Raw genomic sequence first — 21,963 nt, forward strand, 5'->3', positions numbered from 1 at the left:
AACTAATGACAGTTCCATAATAAATAAACAAAATCAAACTCTCTTCGAGTCCACCAATTGTCCACAGCGCGGCTCTCACACCGAAATATCCAAAAATAATTCAAATTAAATTAAAATAAATTAAAAAAAAAAACCAAAAACCGGTACCACGCACGACCCACGGCTTCTTCGGGTGTTCCAGCTACCGCAAATGTCGCTTCCCCATCCCCCACCACTCACTCCCCCTCAACCTATAAATATGCCTCCACCCGCCACCTCCCCTCTCCATCAACAACCAAAATTTGAGACTTGTTTGTTTCCAGAGAAAATAAAAAGAAAGAAAATACTCCAAACTCCAATCCTATCGATGCTGAACGAGGAACTCCGGTCTCAGTCGCCGACGTCGCCTCTCCACCACCACAAGCGCCACTCCCGATCAATCTGCCTCCCCGCCTGCTTCTCCAGCATGAGCACTCACCCCTTCGACGTTCTCGACAACGACGCCGACCACTACCACAACTGCAACAGCCAGAGGGCCCGCACTCCTCCGCCGAGGTCGCCGCTGCCGGAGATCAAAGACCGCTGCATGCACCTTATATCAAAGATCGGCGGCGGAGTCAGGTCCGGGAGAGTACGGCGCCGCAACGCCTCCGCCGAATTTAGCTATGATCCGTCCAGCTACGCCCTGAACTTCGAGGATGACACCGGCAAGGCCGAAGATCAGCTCCTCGTCAACGGCTTCTCGGCTCGGCTCTCGGCATCGTCCGTCCCGACGACGCCGCTCGAGAAGAAGGTGAGCCGCAATGCGCTCGACGAAATTTTGGAGAACGAGGAAGAGTTCGCTGCGGAGGCTGCTGATAAGGATAACGAGGTGAAATGCCGAGCAAACGGCGGCGTCGCTCAGAGGAGGCGAGGGAGAAGCCGGCACTCATTGGCTTCGGCCGACTTCAGCTACGAGCCGTCGAGCTACGCCAGGAATTTCGAGGACGACGTGAACCGAGCTGACGAGATTATCTCCCTCAGAATGTTCGGGGGGTTGCTGGCGCAGCCGAAGCAGAGCTTGACGACGGCGCCTCCGCCTACCAAGTGTTCGCCGTTGCGTCCGGAGATTGCTGCGTTTAGCTAAAGATTAATTATGTTTTGATAATGCAATTACAAGTGTGTCGTCATCTGCAACTGATATGGCGGATGAGATTTTTCGGTTGAATTCGAGGCTCCGTACGACCAGAAACGGTGGGATTTTTTGGTTTCAGAGTTGATTATTGGGCTGGCCTGTTCGGCTGACATTTTAGACGAGTTTAAAGCCCATTTCTCTTCCAATTAAAAGCTGGGCTGATAAGGCCAGGAACTCGTATTGTTTTTTTCCTTATTATGTAGTTGTTTAATTAAATAATTTTACGAGAAATTGAAATTTGGGTTTTTTAATTTGAGACATATTATAATTTTTTTTTTAGTACAGCGATATATTTTATACTAAGATTGGGGAGTTTGATTAAGTCATACAATAGGCAGCCTAATTTGATAATGAAGTCGTCATCCACGAGATTCGAACATGAGACATTTTACTTACAAGTAAATCGCTAGACTGTAGTAATCAATGATGAATCATAATTAGTATAATTAAATAATCGGATACCCTAAACCACTGTCATGGCTATAAGTTTACACAAGATATATTAATAAGGTATTTGCAAGTGGCAAGCACGAAGAAACCAAGCGAACAAAGAAAAGGAAACGAGTATTAAATATGACAAAAATCTGGATTAATTTCAAATTAAAAAACCCTATAATTATAGCTAACAAAGTGGCTAATGTTAGAAAAATAAGGTCTTCTGAGCAAAAATTGGTCACAAAATTTCATTAATTATAAGTTAGAATACTGTTTAGCTCCTTACATATAAGAAGTCATTCTTTCTCATCTGAAGTTTATTATTACGAACTAACTCTAAAATATAAATGGAGTAGTGCTATCCACACACCTTTTTTACTTCTCACACACCTTTCTCAATTTTTGACTGTCAGATCGAATGAAGTGAATAAGGTTAATGACCAAAAATAGGTGCAAAAATAGCACTATCCATATAAATTATGTGATTTATTGGCACTTCCAAAGAGGAATTCCTTCATATAAGTAAGGGAGCTATTGAAAGGTGATTGGCACACCAGAAACGGGGAGCACAAGGTCACCTGTTCATCAATAGAAAAGAACGCCAGAAAAAATGTTGTGAACTCCCCCGGAATCCAAGAAAAAATAGCGGTAAGGCATTATGGCATTAAGGTTTTCTAGGTTTAGGCTAGGCCTGTAAACGGGTCGGGTTTATTGGGTTTGGGTCGGGTTTAACCCGACCCGTTAAGCTAACGGGTCACCCAAACCCAACCCGTTAAGCTAACGGGTCACCCAAACCCAACCCGTTAAGTTAACGGGTCTTAACGGGTCACCCATTTCACCCGTTTCACCCGTTACTGTTGTTGTTGTTTTTTTTTTTTTTTTTTTTGGTTTTTTTTGGTTTTTTTGTGTTTTTTTACACATTTCATCCAAATCAATGCAAAAATGCAGCAGAGGATGCAACACAAGACTAATACTACTGGAGCATTGTCCCGAGTTTTCGTTAAGGCTCATGTCAAAAATTTCTTCAGTAAGTTCTTCCAAGTCAGCACCCTCTTTCTCTAAAGCTAAACATAAAAAGAAAAAGGGAAAAACAATTATAAACTATTATATAAGCAAAAACAAAAAAATACAAAGAAATATGAAATTTACCTTCTTTGCCAAAAAGCCAATCTCTAGTACATAGCAAGGCTTGAACAGTTTCAGGCAACAAAGAACTTCGATATTGATCAAGCACCCTACCACTAATACTAAATGCTGATTCCGAGGCAACACTTGAGATAGGAATTGTTAACACATCAGAAGCCATACGAGAAAGTACGGGATAACGAAATTGCTCCAGTTTCCACCATGAAAGAATATCCAACTCTTGTTTTCTATCAAGTCTCTTTCCTTCAAGATATAGATGTAATTCAGTTTTTTCAACTGAAGTTGACCCATCTTGATAAATATTATCAAATTCCTACATATAAAAACAAAATAGAAACAAAGATCAACGTACAATATAAAGATGCATATAAAAAGTATAAAAAGAGGAATAACAAATATAAATACTACCTCAAAAAGTTTGTCTCCAACTTTTATTTGAGTAGGAGTTTGATTAACTGGGTTGGATACAAGAAGATGAGAGAACTTGTCCATGTAACTACCAAAGAGTGCAAACAATGTGTCACTAACATCCTTCAACTCTCTTGACTCCTTACCATAAAGCTTGTCATAACCCCACTCTACAAATTGCAATTTATAGCGAGGATCAAGTATCACTGCAATGGCAAGGATCAAACTATACTCTGACCAATACTTTTCAAACTTCAAATTCATATAACTCCCCATCCGTCTCATGAAATAATCACAATCTTCCATGGCATCTTGAATACAATAATGGACTTTGAACACTTTTGGGAAAAACAAGTTTGATGTAGGGTAATTTGTTCCGGAAAATAAGCAAGTAACTTCATAAAAATACCCCAAGAAATTGGAAATCTTCTCTATTTTATCCCACTCTTCCAAGGAAGGACATGAACTAAAATTAGAATCAACAAGTGCCAAATTGAGAAAAGCACGACGATAGAAAATGGCACTATCAAGCATTGTATATGTCGAATTCCATCTAGTAGGCACATCTTGTCTCAACCCTCTTTTACTACCTGCCAACCCTACTTGTGCAACGCAAGCAAAAAACTTATTTTTTCTCCCTTCTGAACACTTTATATATTTGATGCACTCACGAACTTTCGTCACTGATCCATCAATTTCCTTTAGTCCATCTTGGACTATCAAGTTTAGAATGTGAGCACAGCAACGAACATGGAAGAACTTTCCATCCATTAATAGCAAACCTCTAAAATTTAATTGTTTCTTCAATAACTCAACAGAACAATCATTTGCAGAGGCATTATCCAAAGTAATGGAAAACAGTTTGTTTTCAATCCCCCACTCAACTAATAAGGCGTTAATTTTTTCAGACAAAGCAATCCCGGTATGTGGAGGAGGCATGCGACAAAAATTTAAAATTCTTTTGTGCATTTTCCATTCTTTGTCAACAAAGTGAGTTGTGAGTGTGAGATATCCATCAGTTGTAGCAGAAGACCATAGGTCAGATGTCAAACAAATTCTTCCCTCAACTGTATTTAACCAATCTCGAAGTCTTATCTTTTCATCTTCAAACATCCTCAACACATGTTTCTTAACTGTATTTCTACAGGGCAGTTTGATATCAGGAGATATGTATGTAAACAAAGTTCTAATGCCCTCATATTCAACAAACCTAAAAGGCAAATCATGCTTAACTATAGCCTCAATCAATAGCTCACAAAAACTAATATGGTTAAACTGAGGAGAACGCAATCCAACTTGAAATTTTTTCATATCAATGTGATGTTTTTTACTACACATATCCATATGATTCAATAAGTTTTTCGTCCCACAATTACTATCACATACGTAAACTATCCCACAGTTTTTACACTTCGCATGTTGTTTATTATCAGGACATAGGCAATTCTTCAAACAAAGTCCAAACACGGGATCTCTTTTGACGTATCTTACCTACTCGCATACCTTTAGCCTTTCTCTTTGAAGGACTTGGTGCACTTATTGTACCTTGCGTATCACTTAGATTGAATGTTGACATTTCCATAGCCTCAGTGTTCTCTTCATCAATATCCATCTGCACTAACCATAAATGAAAAGACGTGAATGGAAGATGCAGAATTTGACTGAACCAATGACAAATTTCACAGCTTCAGAAAGAAACCAAATCATAATTCAGACCCAAAATTACATAACAAATCAGAAGAAGGTTTACTTAGGCTGGGGAGGAAAGTAGGTCAGTTAGGCAATCATGAATCATGAGCCGTGTTACAACTCACACGTATTTGTTAAATTTCATAGAGCAAAACAAATACAGTTGGATATTGTTATGTTCCATTGAAACTCGGGATCTTGGGTTGAAATGACCTGAAGTATATTGTAGAGCTTTAATCCCCACGGCGAGAACTATAACAAGATTGCTAAATAAGGGAACTTAGCCGCTGTTGTCTCCAAACTTATTTATGCTTTGATATATGGTTTGTCTGTGAAATCTTTATTTCTGGGGACTACACTCTATAATCCATATACTTGCTAAGTTACTGTTATATCTGCAATCCAATACCATGTTTGAACCAAAATCTCCCAAAATTTAGAACTAAAAACATCTTGAAACCGGGATAATAACCCGAAGAATCAAATGCAACAAACTAAAACTAACTACTATATATATACTGAAGGGAAGAGCCTTCTCGGAAGTTTGACCAGGATTCATATGCTGTTAGTAGATTGATCACATTTCAATCTAAACAGGATTCAAACAATGTGAAGGCAAACAAGGCTATAACAGCAAAAGCAGAGAGTTTAATGAAAGAAGATTACCTAAGAAGCTATTGGGACAATGCTGAACTACGGAACAAAGAGACTAATCAATGTTAGACTATTTATACGGACACTAACTCTAAATCTTAAGGAAGCAAAGACGCAATGCAGAAGAAAAACGAAACCTATAGAAACCAACAGAGCTCTTATGGACAGATCCCTACACATTATACAGTATACATACAAAAAAACGAAACGAGACACCTAAACTTAACTCTAAAAGGGTTAACAAGAATTAGCGAACTTGTGAGGGGATTACATTGGAACATTCAAGTCTAATGTAGTTTCCCTCTGCTTTCATATGTAATGACGAGTTACACAAAAGTTGGCAATCATTTCAATCTAGCAAATTGCTAGTAGCAATGGTTCTAAATTGTTAAACCTTATGCCTTTCACGGGAACTGGATGAGGAAATAATCTCTGCTCAGGGCATGACGTTCCAATTTCAAATTGGTTAGACCGACCGGTAGCCAGAGTGATAATACTCCAACAACCCAATTCCAATCCAAAAACCAACCAAAACAAACCAAACTCAATACTTTTAACTTAATGGGGGTGAATTAACAGCTCCAATTTACCCAAAAATGGAAATTTTAATTGGAGAATATACAAATGAACAAATTTTACACAAAACCCATGAACAAAAAGCAAAACCCAATATCCAAAACACAACAAAAAAAAAACCCTGAAAAGGGTCGAATCTAATCTGCAGAGTCCACCTAAAATCGAATCTAATCTGAGAAAAAATAAATGAATGTAATATGCAGAAACGAAAAGTAATCGAAATGAAAGAAAAGGTGGAAGGGAATCGAAGCTTACCAGAGAGAGAGTGGTGGAGTTCAGTAAGATTTTTGAGGGAAGAAGATGAGGCAGCGAACGGCGTGCAAGGGAGGCAGTGACAAGCTACCAGCGAGAGACCTAGTAGGAACCTGAGGGTTTTGAAATCTATTGAAATTACACAAAAATCCTTACTAACGAGTGTTAACGGGTGGTTAATGGGTTTCGCGGGTTCACCCAAACTGACCCGTTATTTAACGGGTGATTAACGGGTTGACCCGTTAACCACCCGACCCGTTAACCACCCACCCGAATACTAATTTTAACGGGTCGGGTCGGGTTAACGGGTTGGGTTAAAAATGACAGGCCTAGGTTTAGCCAAGGCTTAGCTCAAGACCCCACTACTTGTTGTATTTGGTTTGGTACTACTACCACACATGACGTCGAGAGTTTCACTACACTCGAAGCAATACAAAGCTTAAACAATGACTCTTTACAGTGTTTTCTGAACATTTGATGAACTTGAGTACGGTGTACCCAATCACAAAAATAGAAAAAGACAAAAAACAACAGTTTGGTCTGTTTTTAACTGTCAATTAACAGATGTCATACAAGTACCACACAAGTCACATCTGCAAATGGGAAATGGGAAATGGGAAATGGCAAAGGGCCGGCACACGCAATTTCCTAACACATATAACTCAAAACACAATCAATGTCCGACTCTCTCTGATCTGTCACAAAGATAGAAAGATAAACACAAATTGAAGAAATCTTCAAACTCTCTTTAGCTATAGAGATTGTGTATTACTAATTCTTTGATTTGATTTGATTGTTTTATTTCAAAATTTATGAACAGCGGAGTTTTGCCACTAGTTTTTCTTTTTGAGATTGCTTAATCTCCAAGCCATATTGCATAGATTTGCTCTGCATTCATGGCTGAAACTTCCGTTACATCGGCTTTTTTGGGCATGTACGCACATAATTTCTTTTTCCTTCCAGTTTTGAGTCGAGCAATCAGATGAACAAAAATGCCGAATTTACAAGTGTACGTGCACGTGCACGTATGCGCTTGGTATGAACCGAATATGCATGCATTTGTAGCCGCAATTTATTCGGAAATTTTGAAAAAATAGAGCCAAGTTTCGGACCTGCTAAAGAATCATAGTGCGTTTTCTTCGACTTTTAGAATTGTAAACAGTAACTCCGCCGTGTAAGTTTATCTTACATTGCCGGTCCCAAGCCCGGATAAAGGAGGAGGGGGAGGGCGTCAAATAGTCGACAGCCGGCACTCCATGATCACGTCGAATCTTTATGAAAATGAATTCAGAACGAAATCACGCTAAAGCTAGGGCGTCACCCGTAAGTGGCGCGCTGTGTGGCCCGAGCACAGTGATAAGTGAGCAAGGGTCGCTGTATCTCCATCGGCACCCGGATGCAGTGTTAAATGAGCAAGGGGGCTATAGAAACTTTTTTTCGAACGACTCCACTCAAAGTTGTTTGGGAGCATATGCTCCTATCAACTTTACACGGGACACACAAAAGAAGTACTTTGATCTTATTAGACGGGGAAGGGTGAAGAAGCTAGGACAGAAGGGTAGAGTTCAAGAGAGCAAAATGCGTTTAGGAACGTGGAATATAGGAACCTTCACGGGAAAATCTATGGAAGTAGTAGAAGTTATGGTGAGGAGAAGGATAAATATTATGTGCCTACAAGAAACTAAGTGGGTTGGTCGTAAGGCAAAGGATCTAGAAAACTCAGGGTTTAAACTATGGTATTCGGGCACAAATAGAACGAGAAACGGTGTTGGCATCATCGTGGACAAGACCTTGACACAAGATGTTGTAGATGTCAAGAGGGTAGGAGATAGAATCATGGCAATCAAGATTGTAATAGGACAAGAACTTATCAATGTGATTAGTGCGTACGCACCTCAAGTAGGGTTGGATACGAGTTCGAAGGAGAAATTTTGGGAAGACCTTGGAGACTTGGTGCAAGGAATTGCTCAGACGGAGAAGTTATTTATAGGAGGAGATTTAAATGGACATGTGGGCAGGGAGACAGGCAACTATGAAGGTTTTCATGGTAGCCATGGTTTTGGGGAGAGAAACGAGGATGGGGAAGCTATCTTGGATTTTGCAATGGCATATGATCTCTTCTTAACCAATACCTTCTTTAAGAAAAGAGAAGAACATGTGATCACCTACAAGAGTAGGTCGTCAAAAACACAAATAGATTTTCTTCTAATGAGGAAAGGGGATCGTATAACTTGTAAGGATTGCAAAGTTATACCAGGAGAGAGCGTGGCTAATCAACATCGCTTGTTGGTGATGGATGTACATATCAAAAGAGTGAGAAAAAAGAACAAGACTTGGAAGTGCCCAAGGACTAGATGGTGGAATCTAAAAGAAGAAAAACAAGTCATTTTCAAAGAGAAAGTAATCACCCAGTGTGTGTGGGATAGAGAGGGGGAAGCTAACCAAATGTGGGATTCCATGGCTAGTTGTATCCGAAAAGTAGCAAAAGAGGTATTAGGAGAGTCCAAGGGCTTTGCCCCACACCAAAAGGAATCTTGGTGGTGGAATGAGGAGGTACAAACAAAGGTGAAGGCTAAGAAGGAATGTTGTAAAGCCTTATACAAGGATAGGACCGATGAAAATGGTGAAAGGTATAGAAAAGCGAAGCAAGAGGCGAAGAAAGCTGTGAGAGAAGCTAAGTTAGCGGCTTATGACGATATGTATAAGCGACTAGATACCAAAGAAGGAGAGTTGGATATCTATAAACTAGCTAGAGCAAGGGAAAAGAAGACAAGGGACCTAAACCAAGTGAGGTGCATCAAGGATGAGGATGGAAAGGTTCTTGCTACAGAGAACGCGGTTAAAGACAGATGGAAATGTTATTTTTATAATCTTTTCAATGAAGGACATGAAAGGAGTGCTTCTTTAGGAGAGTTGAGTAACTCAGAAGAGTGTAGAAACTACTCTTTTTATCGTAGAATTCGGAAGGAAGAAGTGGTTGTAGCTTTGAAGAAGATGAAGCATAGAAAAGCAGTAGGCCCAGACGATATACCAATCGAAGTGTGGAAAGTTTTGGGAGAGACAGGTATAACATGGCTCACTGACCTTTTCAATAGGATTCTGAAAACGAAGAAGATGCCAAATGAGTGGCGAACGAGCACTTTGGTGCCTATCTACAAGAATAAGGGCGATGTACAAAATTGCATGAACTATAGGGGTATTAAGCTAATGAGTCATACAATGAAGCTCTGGGAGAGAGTCATTGAGCATAGATTGAGGCAAGAGACACGGGTTTCGGACAACCAATTTGGGTTCATGCCAGGGCGCTCAACCATGGAGGCAATCTATCTCTTATGAAGATTGATGGAAAGATATAGAGATGGGAAAAAGGATTTACACATGGTCTTTATAGATTTGGAAAAAGCGTATGATAGGGTCCTAAGAGACATTCTTTGGAGGATTTTAGAGAAGAAAGGAGTACGAGTAGCATATATCCAAGCTATACAGGATATGTATGAAGGAGCAAAGACTGCCGTAAGAACTCATGAAGGACAAACCGAAAGCTTTCCCATAACTGTAGGATTACATCAAGGTTCATCCTTAAGTCCTTACCTTTTTGCGTTGGTAATGGATGAGTTAACAGGACATATTCAAGATGATATTCCTTGGTGTATGCTTTTCGCAGACGATATAGTGTTGATAGATGAAACTCAGGAAGGGGTAAATGCAAAGCTTAACCTTTGGAGAGAAGTGTTGGAATCTAAAGGTCTTCGCCTAAGCCGATCAAAGACAGAATATATGGAGTGCAAGTTCAGTGCAAATGGAGGCCAAAACGAGTTAGGGGTGAAGATCGGAGATCAAGAAATAACAAAGAGCGACCGTTTTCGTTACCTAGGATCTATCTTGCAAAAGAACGGAGAATTAGATGGAGATCTCAACCATAGAATACAAGCTGGATGGATGAAGTGGAAGAGTGCATCAGGCGTGTTGTGTGACCGCCGTATGCCACTAAAGCTCAAGGGAAAATTTTATAGGACGACAATAAGGCCGGCGATGCTGTATGGCACAGAATGTTGGGCGGTGAAGCATCAACACGTACACAAAATGGGTGTAGCGGAGATGAGGATGCTTCGTTGGATGTGTGGGCACACGAGAAAGGATAAGATTAGGAATGAGGATATTCGAGGTAAAGTAGGAGTAGCCGAAATTGAAGGAAAGATGAGAGAAAATCGGTTACGGTGGTTTGGATATGTGCAAAGAATGCCTACTGACGCTCCGATTAGAAGATGCGACTATAGGACAGAGGTTCAGGGCCGAAGGGGTAGAGGAAGACCTAGGAAAACTTTGGAAGAGACCCTAAGAAAAGACTTAGAGTACTTGGATCTAACGGAGGACATGACACAGGACAGAACACAATGGCGTTCTAAGATTCATATAGCCGATCCCACTCAGTGACTTGAATTTTCCAAGTCTCCAACCGAGAAGTTTTCCTCACTCGGGAAATTAAGGGAACACTACCTCAACCTACATGCTCCACTCACAAAGCTTCAACATACAAGCTTCAACAAAAGAAAATTCAAAGAACTTAGCGAATAAGGCTTTGGTGTATTTAACACAATACGTTGAAATGAAGGAAAGCTTATTTATTGATATCCCCGATAAGTTACAAATATGTACATATACTTGAGTCAAAATAAACAAACAAGAGGGAGCCTTCACAAAGGTTGCTTAGGAGAAGTCTCAGGAGTCGGTAGAGCCCCAGAAAGAGAAGGCACCGGAGGGGGATCATTCCGAGCCTCAGTACTGGACAGAACCCTAGAAGGAGGAGGCATCAGAGGTTAATCATTTAGAGCTTCATTAAGCAGTACAGCCCCAGAAGACGAAGGCAATAAATGCCTTTGGAACAAACCCACAAATCTCTGATGATCAAGTAAAACATGACCATCAGATTCCTTCATCTGGTCAAGCTTCCTCTTCATGTTTGTAGCATAGTCATGTGCGAGCCGGTGCAACTGTTTATTCTCATGCTTGAGCCCTCTAATCTCCTGTTTGAGACTCATCACTTCAGTCGCCAATGATTCAACTTGGCGGGTTCGAGCAAATAGGTGTTGGGCCATATTAGACACAGAACCTGCACACTGAACACTGAGAGCCAGAGAATCCTTAACAGCCAACTCATCAGACCGTTTGGAAAGTAGTCTGTTATCTTTGGGAGTGAGAAGGTTCCTGGCCACTACTGCAGCGGTCATATCATTCTTCATCACGGAATCCCCAACGGTAAGAGGTCCAGTAGGGGAGACGAAGGATGGGCGCTATATGTTGTCTGGAGAAGGCGAGGCTGCCTCTTCAACAAGGTTCAAGTCAAAACGACGGTCGGAGGGGCCAGACATTTTCAAAGGTGTTGAAGAGAGAAGAGGTCGGACAAATCAAGATCTTAGAAGTGCAAGAATGGAGCTTCTACTGGTGGATATTCAAGTGTGCTTTGGAACTTAATGTCAGCCCTTATAAAAATCTGCACTCGACGAAGCTTCAGAAATCGAAGAGGCGCCTGCTCATAAATCGAAGAGGCGTTTGCTTTCTCAAAAGCTGGGCTGCTCAGAGACCACGAGGGTCGATCTCAGAAATCGAAGAGGCGTTTGCTTTCTCAAAAGTTGGGCTGCTCAAAGACCACGAAGGCCGATCTCAGAAATCGAAGAGGCTTGCTTTCCCAAAAGCTGGGCTGCTCAGAGACCACGAGGGCCAATCTCAGAAATCGAAGAGGCATCTACTTTTCCAGCCTTGTCAGCACCTGTCACACGCACACTCAGCTTTGCGGAAATTATGGGCATTCTGTCAAAGATTTCTGGCAAAATAGAAAGCACATGAATCGTACTGTTCAATCACCCACTTCCCACACGCAACAGTAGCTCATGGGTACCACAGATAACTTTGCCAAAGTTCTCTGACAAAGTTGAGACACGTGAAGCTTGCAGCTCCCACTACATCGCTCTGACCAAGAAGGGTAAAAGAATAACAAAGAAACAACACTAACAAAGTTTAGACACATAAATTTTGAAGGTCTAGCTACCATATTATTACCCACAAGGGTAAAGGAACACTACCACTGCTGGATAATTGGAAAGTCCCGGTGTGTCAACCTCTGTGCTTCGTGGCAAGGTAGACTAGCAAACATGCCAAACCTTTACTCACATTCGAGAAAACACTCCCAACAAGATTGCTTGCTCCAAAATCGAAGAGGCACCGCCCTCCGAATCTCGAGAGCCAGACTCCCAACATGATTACTTTCTAAAAAATCGAAGAGAGGGTAAAGGAACAGTACCACTGCTGGATAATTGGAAAGTCCCTGTGTGTCAACCTCTGTGTTTCGTGGCAAGGTAGACTAGCAAACATGCCCAACCTTTACTCACATTCGAGAAAACACTCCCAACAAGATTGCTTGCTCCAAAATCGAAGAGGCACCGCCCTCCGAATCTCGAGAGCCAGACTCCCAACATGATTACTTTCTCAAAAATCGAAGAGACACCGCTCTCCGAATCTCGAGAGCCAGAACCCCAGCAAGATTGCTTTCTTAAAAATCGAAGAGGCATCGTTCTCCGAATCTCGAGAGCCAGATCCCCGACAGGATTGCTTGTTCAAAAACCGAAGAGGCACCACTTTCCCAACTTCAAGAGCTGGATCTCATTGGATAAAGCTTGTCTGTAATCTTCACACGCAACATCAGCTTTCCAGATACCACAGACCACTTTTTCAAAGTGCTCTGACAGAGTTAAAACATGTGAAGCTGGCAGCTCCCACTACCGTGCTATGACCAAGCAGGGTAAAGGAATAGCATTATTACTTGATATTAGGGAGACTCCTATATATGTCGACCTCCATCCCCAACAGACAGGCAGACCTGCAAAAATGCTCAACTCTTCCTCTTATCTGAGAGGGCACTCCCAACGAAGCCTTTCGAAATATTCAGCTTTCTTTCCCCCCGATAACACCTTTGTAAACAAGCTATACTAGAGCAAGAATATCTCATATCATCAGGGTTAAAAGCAAGAGTATCCCATATCATGCTTTTTCCCTGTCGTTTCCTTTGGCCTTGTTCTTACCTGCAAGACAAGGAGAATGAGAGCAATCAGTCAGCACTTGGAATCAAGCTTCCAGCCAGGAACTGACTGCCTGGAACCCCTTACCTGATTACTTACCTGGCATTGCTCTCGAGTACTCATCTTCAACATCTTATGCTTTCAGGGAAGATACCGCATCTGCCTGAGGAACAGATAGGGCAAGTGAGAAGGATACAAGGAAGCATGTGGAGACAAGCGTAACAGCACACGTGCCGATACATCCACTACTCTGTCAAAAGCAAAAGTATCCCATATCAGCAGGGTCGAACGTACTCTAGATTTGATGGACTTGTTTTGACCCTCAAATTCTTCAGTCGGCCTTATACTCTGGAGGAAACCAGAAAACCCTCCAGCTCAGTTCAAGAATAAGCCTGTGGAAAGTTACTTCTTCAAAAGCAAAAGTATGCCATATCATCTCTTCTCATTTTTCTTCTCTTTATCCTTCATGCTGCCTGCAAGATAGGGAGAATGTGAACAATCAGCCGGAGCTCTGATTGCTTACCTTGTCTGTCACCTCTTTCAGCAGATCCCCTAGCTCGGCGACTTGGGGGACTCCTACTACATGGTTTGTATCGCACTTGACCAAGCCTGAAACTACAAGTAAGCTTCAAGTGAAATTGATACATTACCTTGTGCATCTCCACCAGTTACAGATACCACCCCTGGATGGAGGAAGAGTACTTCCAGAGAAGATGCCACATCTACCTATGAGACAGATAAGGCAAGTAAAGACGATACCACACTTCGGTACTTAGAAGTTTCGTGGTTACGAGATCATTCTCCCACAATATTTCCTAATGTCATTTGTACTAAATCATTCACTTGTACTCACTAAAGGAGAGCTTGAACCTATGTACTTGTGTAAACCCTTCACAATTAATGAGAACTCATCTATTCCGTGGACGTAGCCAATCTGGGTGAACCACGTACATCTTGTGTTTGCTTTCCTATCTCTATCCATTTATATACTTATCCACACTAATGACCGGAGCAATCTAGCGAAGATCACAAAAAGTGACCGTTTTCGCTACCTAGGATCTATCTTGCAAGAGAACGGAGACTTAGATGGAGATCTCAACCATAGAATACAAGCTGGATGGATGAAGTGTAAGAGTGCATCCGGCGTGTTTGTGTGACCGTCGTAGGCCACTGAAGTTCAAGGGAAAATTTTATAGGACGGCAATAAGGCCGCGATGTTGTATGGCACAGAATTTTGGGCGATGAAGTATCAACACGTACACAAAATGGATGTAGCGGAGATGAGGATGCTTCGTGGGAGGTATGGGCACACGAGAAAGGATAAGATTGAGAATGAGGATATCCGAGGTAAAGTAGGAGTAGCCAAAATTGAAGGAAATATGAGAGAAAATCGGTTCCGGTGGTTTGGACATGTGCAAAGAAGGCCTACTGACGCTCCGGTTCGAAAATGTGACTACGGGATAGAGGTTCAGGGCCGAAGGGGTAGAGGAAGACCTAGGAAAACTTTGGAATAGACCCTAGGAAAAGACTTGAGTACTTGGATCTAACGGAGGACATGACACAAAACCGAGCGCAATGGCGTTCTAGGATTCATATAGCCGACCCCACTTAGTGGGAAAAGGCTTTGTTGTTGTTTGTTTAGAATTGTAAACAGTCAATCAGAATGTGAGCTTCTGCTTGAGGGCTGTTTGAGCAATGCTCGAAGAGGAGTTGAATGACTTAATTTATAAATCACGAAATAGCGTCAACGATACAATTGTAACATTTTTACATAATTTACTAACAAATTTATTATCTCATCAACAAAAAGCAGTAATCACTAGTGTAATGTAAGGAACCAAAAGCTCATGTTATTGCTTTGTACACCCCCACAACCCCTCACTAACCTTATTCACAAAAATGAAGATATAAACAAAAAATTGTAAGCCCTCTGGTGGACTATCCAATTCACTGTTTCAGTAACACAATTCCTAAATACTCCTGAATTCCTAATGATATATGATATTCCATACGCTTCGACCATCTGCATCCTTTGAGCATACCTGTGTAACGGCTCATATCGGGTTTATAATCGCAACCTCAGAATCAGAGTGAGCCTTTTTCTTTCTGAAGAAACCAATATGATTGTTTTCACCGGAACCCTGAAGTCTTCTCGCTATTCAGAGTTTCTATCTTCGAATTGTAAATGTAGTGGAAGCGCACAAACGATATCTCGACTGGCTCTCATTTCCTATTCCAATTTATATGAACCGCTCGCCACTGCTGTTTTCACCTGCATTACTTTTTTTTTTCAAATTAAGGTTGGTGTAAAGCTCATGCAAAACTGAACTTAAGACGAATGAATGGTTCAATGGGTATACCTTTTGCGCTTGCTCTTCAAAACCGTGGAGGTAGAAGGATTGCTGTGCCAGTTCCTCTTCCGCTGATTGATGAACCAATTGTTTATCTGCTTCAATTGCAAACCGGTTTCCTGTACCAACCTAGCCTTGTCTTCCTCCTGATACGAACACAATGGGAATTTAGATATCGATGAGCAAAATGTGAACGCAGGCTACAACGTGTTCTTTTTGAAGAAAATCTTGTTAAAAACAAATATTTGTGGATTCATGAAATGAGTATAGGGTTTAGGATGGCTGAAATTAAACAGAATTTTCGAATGATTAAAATTAAAACTAAAAGTGCTTCTCAAACTTACAGTTGGATATGGCCATTTGGAATGTGATTGCCACCAAGCTTTTAGGACAGAGGTGGTGTCACCAGGAAGTTTTCCGGCTCTTCTCTTGCGCAAAATCTCCTCTCTTATGTCTACGATTTTCTCCTTGTAACCCTGCAAAATATTTCCATATTAGTAAGAGAGAAAATGTAACAGATTCACAACCAACAGTTTCATGACTTTGTACCTGTTTCAGTTCATGCTTCAACTCCTGCCTCACGCGCTCCATCAAGGACCTTTCGCTCTCTGTCGGGATAAGGGGGCCGAATCCCATGCTGTCATGACCCTCCATACCTTCATCAAACAAGTTTGCATCACTATCTACTTGGTCATCTTCGTCATCCGACATTGTAGCACTCGTTCCTTCACCGGGGGAAACTCCTGTTGGCGCAATTTTGTATGAGAAAAAATATAACTTTGGTGCTCGTGAGCCATGGAATCACTATGATCACAAAATTTTACCTGTTAAGCTTTGAAGTGATTGTTCAATCTCCCAGCAAGCCATTACTGCTTCCATTGCATGCACCCGGACGTGTTGTTGCAGTTGTTCTTTGAAAGAACAAAGCAACAAAACATAATTCCTCTATATCATCAACAACACAAACAAATCAAAATTTTCATAATAAATAATGAGGTCTAAAATTCATATTATACGTATCCCATATGGAAATTCTCCATTGAGAACGTTCGTCCTTTGTTAAAGGGTGAATTCTTGTATCGATGATGCATCAATAACGCGCTGGTTCATTTAATTATTAAGACGTATCTACCAATGTTATCAACATAATATTAATAGTATGTTCTTTAATAAAAGAAACTATAACCTAGTTAATGTATAAACCGAATGCTTAAAAATGAGTAGGTGCTAGAAACTAGAGCGACGAGTTTCTTTAGAAGAAGTAGATGTGAAATTGAACAATAATTCTACGATGCTCTGGCGTATCTTTGTTCCATATTTTTTTAACCTTTGGATCTTTGAATGGAGAAGTGTAATTTGCCAGTGTCATTGCAGAGAGCAAGAGTTGTTGTACTATAAATCTCAGCTTTTGTCTTCCCGCATGTTTTTCAACCAAAAGAAAAACGTTTGGGGGATTCGGAACTGTGGTTTTACCGAGGCTTCGCTTTTGTTGTGTCAGCACTCAGCAAGCACTGTCCTCCCTTGTGGCCCTAATGATTTTTCAGATCCCTATGTTCCTTGAAATCTTCAACCATCTCATCTCTTTGTGTACCAAGTTCTTCCTTTGTACCAATACTTTCTTCTCATCCTTTGTTTAATTTAATAATTGTCATTCATCATCTTTTAATTCAAGACCTTTTCGAATTATGAGTATGACACAAGTTATAAATTTTGAATTTTGAAAACCAAATTAGAGAAAAACTTGTCATATCCAACTAATCTTATCAATTTGAATTTTCATTCAATTTACAAATAAAAATGAAGAACCCCATCTCCAATCCACTACGAAAATTAAATCCTGGGCCAATTTTTTTTATTCAATAATTGTCGTCCATATACAAAAAATCAAGACTTCCTTCAACAAACTAAAATCTAATCTAGTGTCATTAGACTACATAATTATTAATAAAACCTAATACATAATTAGTATGCTTGATATAACCCCCTTAAAATTGAGCATGACACCAGTAATAAACTCTGAATTGTGAAACCAAATCGAGTAATTCGATCAAATATCTCCTACTAATCGACTAATTTTGGTTTTAATTAAATTTAAGCCTTTCAATTTTTATAGCCAATTACCCAAATTTGATGACTCATTGGCCATTACAATAACAATCCAAAAGCAAAGACAAGTCATTTAAAAAAAAAAAAAAAAGGCAAAGAGTATTACCATGAACTGATCAAGCTCCTTGTCATCGCCGACCATGCCGTTCCCCAAGGCGGAGTACTTCGCCACCACATTCTGCGACTGAGCCAGCTGGGCGTCGATCCTCGGCAGCTGGTCCACCGGCGTCGCGATCCGCAGGCACGCCACGTGCGCCGACAGCAGCGGCTCGTACAGCGGGTGCGCCAAAATTTCGGCTTTGTGTCTCGCGTTCTGCCAATTCATGACCCCGCCGTCTCCTCCTCCGCCTTCGTTCTTGTTGAGGATGCTGTCGGGCTTGAGGTCGGCGGAGTCGTGGGACAACGCGGCGGCGATCATGGAGTCGCCGGCAACGGTGACGTCATCAATAACGTCGCTGTGGTTGCGGTGGAGGATCGGGCGGTGGGACTGGGAGAGCCATTGGTTGGATGCTTGGGAGGCGGCGGAGTCGGAGGCGGTGACGTGGAGGTTGAGGAAATTGGAGACGCCGCCACCGTTGTTGTTTGCGTTGTTACTGTTGGTTGGGTTGGTGTCGGTGTTGGTGAAGTTGCGGAGGAGGGCGGAGTTGAGCCAATTGGGGGCGGGCTGAAATGAGTGGTGGGGCTCTGGGGGCTTGGAGTTCGGGTCTGGTTGGTCCGATTGATATTGCTGGTGCTGGTGGTGGGTTTGGTCGGTGAAGTGGTGGAGAGGGAGGTCCTGGGAGAGGTGGTTGTGGTACGCCATGAATACGGATGATCAGCTGGGTGCAGCTGGGTACACCAATTTACAGACGGAGGCAGAAACAGAGGCGCTCTGTTTTTTCCCTTTACTGACTGAAAAATGAATTAAAAAAGGAGAAGAGAAGAGGAGAAGAAAATTCAGAGGACATGGATGAAGAATTGGAAGCTCTGTGAGGGGAGACAACAAGACAACGATATATGGCTGGATTTGTATATCTATATATATATATATATATATATATATATATATATATATATATATATCTCTGTTCTCTGTAGACTATATAGTCTCTGTGTTTTCAGAAATGTAGAGAGAGAAAGATGAGAGCTTTCAGAGAAAGAGAGAGAGAGAGAGAGAGAGAGAGAGAGATTGAAAGGGTTTAGCTTTAAGGGTTGATAGCTTAGATATGGTGAAGCTGTTTACACAGACAAAGAGAGAGAGTGAGAGAGAGAGAGAAAGAGAGAGAGAGAGGACTTGCACAGAGTGGTTTTCAGTCTGGGCAAAAATGTGCTCGAGAAACTGCTTTTCCAAGGAAAAAATGGTGGGATTTTTTTGTCAGGTTTATTAATTAATTATTAAAGCCGGGTAATAGTAAGAATCTCACATTTGAAAATTTGAAAATTTTGAATGTGTTTATAAGAAGTATTAAATTTAAGATAGTTTTGTTCACATATTCGTTTTTACTTTTTATCTATCTGTCTTAATTTTTAGCCGTTGTATCGAATTAACTGAAAAGTATAAACGATAAAAAATTAATAAGAGTATGTAAGAGGTAAAAATAAATGTGTAAATATCATTTTCCTAAATTTAAATTTTAAAAATGTATTGCATGTAAGAGGATGTGTTGGGTGTGTAAATTGAACATCAAATAATTGAACTACTATCATGTCAAAGTTAGATTAATCTATGTATTGCGAATTAGTTTTACGTGGAACTGAACTTTTTTTAAAGATGAGTCCTCGTTAATAATATAAAAAAATATAAAATTGTTGGAAAATAGTAAACTTAGGATATATTGATATTTTAATTTCTTATCAAAGAAAAATAATGGTATGAGCAAAGATTTGTCAAAGAAGCAAATATTTGGTTTTGATAAGCGAAATTTTTATTAAAAAGGTGTATTTTATAATTCCAATTTAACATAAGTTGGTTTACTATGGGAACACAGATCCTCTTCGGATCTATGCAACCGGAACCCGGGGATCAATGGATTCGGGCTATTAAAATTTGATCCAATAGCTACAAACATGGGACCCCTCTAAAAGTTATAATAATTATAGCCGTTGAATCAAATTTCAACGATCCGGAGAGGATTTGTGTTCTTACCATGGGGGTAGTTGGGATCTCTTTTACTTTATAAAAATGTTATTTTTTATTGCATTTTTATTTCACATGGAATTTACATATGTTGATAAATCCTATCTTTATTAAAACAATATAATATAAGTATGATATAAAAAATATAATAAATGTGGCATCATTCATATGAGACATTATGTTTACGTTTTAAAACTCACAATTAAGAGTTCGCATCACAAGAAGGAAAGAAAAACAAAAAGCAAAAAGATAACTCAATGAAACCCTTGGCATATTATTATCACCAACGTGCATTAGTTTAATAATTAATGATTTGATGTAGATGTTTACTTTGTAATAAAACACAAGAAATAAACAAAAAAATTAGAGAAGCTTTTGTCCGTTTGCACAGGCTTTTTACGTATGAGTAATGCTGAATAAATCAATTTTTTTATATCAAATTTGTAATCGATGATGTATCACTAATAAAAAAATAGACTTTTTAACCAAAATGATTCCTAAGATTTGTATAACTGCTCACTTCAGTCCTGAGATTTGAAATCAATAGAAGTAATCCCTGAGTTTTTCCACTATCAATCATTTTGGTCATTCCTTGAAAAATCTCCGTTAAATAAAGATTAAATGACAAAAACATCCTCAATTTTTGTCAAATCATTTTGGCCTATTGTTTATTAAATTGGGGGTATTTTTGTCATTTGATCCTTAATTTTGGATTACTTAATTTTTCAAGTAATCCCTGAGTTTGTCCACTATCAATCATTTTGGTCATTCCTTGAAAAATCTCCGTTAAATAAAGATTAAATGACAAAAACATCCTCAATTTTTGTCAAAAAATTGGGGGTATTTTTGTCATTTGATTCTTAATTTTTCAAGGAATGACCAAAATTATTGATGATGGACAAACTCAGTGATCACTTTTATTGATTTCAAATCTCAAGAACCAAAGTGATGAGTTATGCAAATCTCATGAACTATTTTGGATAAAAAGCTAAAAAAATAATCACATTCAACACTTAAGTAATAATATGTGATCTGATGATCTCATTCACCTTTGGTTTATGACTATGGAATATGTGAATAAATTCTTATCATTTCCTCTAAATGAAAGTTGATAATATCATTTTGAAACGTTGACAAGGCAAAGTTCTTGTAGCTCAAGCCAATAACAGTATTATTTATTCATGCATTTGAGGTCTTGTGTTTAATTCCTAGTGCCATGATTCGTAAAAGAAACAAAATGTACAACCATATAGTTCCAACTTTTAACCCTTTACTATACATGCATTCATAAGCACTGGCGGATGCATTAAGGGGCAGGGGGTCAGCTGACCCCCCAAACTGTAGTAAATGTTCAGGGATAACTTGAATGTTGACCCTCTGAATTTCGGTGAATGTCCATAGATGACTTAGGTGCTGCCCCTTTAAAGGTTGAAGTTGCCCTTAATATATGTCTTTCAACTGCTTGATAAAATGCATTAGAGAGGTGTTGCCCCTTTACAATCTAATCCTAAAATTATTTGCCTATGACTTGTTTGTTGGTTGTAATTACAATTGTAGGCAAAAAAAAAAGAACCAAGTAAAAAACTATCCAAAAATGCAAAGTAAATGAAATGGTGATCTCAGAGAATAACAAAGCATCATCATTCTTGGAAAAACATATTAATGAGATGCAATGATATCAAACATTGTTAGTGTGTTCAAGATAAGTGTGTTCCTTTGTTAAGTATTTATATGAGAGTGGCCTTGGAACATGTTAGTTATCCACGCAAATGAGGCATTAACAGGTGTGCAATATATATTTCCAAATGACTTCAGGCCTACCAGAAGTCGATGAAATGACGATATGCATGCTATTTCTGTTAAAAAAAATTTGCGCGCTTACTGACCCTCCTAATATTATTTCCTAGATCCGCCACTGTCCATGAGTAGCCCAAACAAAATTATGGTTTAATCAAAAACAAGATCCAGTGTCGGTCCTGAGTTTTTGAAATTTCAAATGATGCC

At 39.9% G+C, this 21,963-nt stretch overlaps 3 protein-coding genes across 4 annotated transcripts; 1 reads left to right on the top strand and 2 right to left on the bottom strand.

The window, feature by feature from the left end:
- Positions 1 to 244: 244 nt before the first annotated feature.
- On the top strand, positions 245 to 1,404 carry LOC126631153 (uncharacterized). Its single transcript, XM_050301311.1, has one exon. The coding sequence runs from the start codon at positions 347 to 349 to the stop codon at positions 1,103 to 1,105; it is 759 nt and encodes a 252-aa protein (XP_050157268.1). The 5' UTR covers positions 245 to 346; the 3' UTR covers positions 1,106 to 1,404.
- A 715-nt stretch (positions 1,405 to 2,119) lies between these two features.
- LOC126631400 (zinc finger BED domain-containing protein DAYSLEEPER-like) lies at positions 2,120 to 4,824 on the bottom strand. Its single transcript, XM_050301539.1, has 5 exons — positions 4,634 to 4,824; positions 3,143 to 3,312; positions 2,738 to 3,047; positions 2,506 to 2,652; positions 2,120 to 2,166 (listed from the first exon to the last, which is right to left on the bottom strand). Exons 1-5 carry the CDS (start codon positions 4,752 to 4,754, stop codon positions 2,120 to 2,122), a joined length of 795 nt encoding a protein of 264 aa, XP_050157496.1. The 5' UTR covers positions 4,755 to 4,824.
- A 10,268-nt stretch (positions 4,825 to 15,092) lies between these two features.
- On the bottom strand, positions 15,093 to 19,155 carry LOC126632211 (homeobox protein knotted-1-like 3). 2 transcript variants are annotated; one of them, XM_050302508.1, is made up of 6 exons: positions 17,950 to 19,155; positions 16,562 to 16,682; positions 16,287 to 16,480; positions 16,082 to 16,213; positions 15,747 to 15,883; positions 15,093 to 15,658 (listed from the first exon to the last, which is right to left on the bottom strand). In XM_050302508.1, the coding sequence occupies exons 1-6, from the start codon at positions 18,643 to 18,645 to the stop codon at positions 15,655 to 15,657; spliced, it is 1,284 nt and encodes a 427-aa protein (XP_050158465.1). In that variant the 5' UTR covers positions 18,646 to 19,155; the 3' UTR covers positions 15,093 to 15,654. The 2 variants fall into 2 exon arrangements, with proteins under 2 accessions (XP_050158465.1, XP_050158464.1); XM_050302507.1 differs by having other exon boundaries at positions 15,093 to 15,666.
- Between the last annotated feature and the right edge of the window lie 2,808 nt (positions 19,156 to 21,963).

This window comes from Malus sylvestris, chromosome 8 (genome assembly GCF_916048215.2).
Source record: "Malus sylvestris chromosome 8, drMalSylv7.2, whole genome shotgun sequence".
Classification (NCBI taxonomy): domain Eukaryota; kingdom Viridiplantae; phylum Streptophyta; class Magnoliopsida; order Rosales; family Rosaceae; genus Malus; species Malus sylvestris.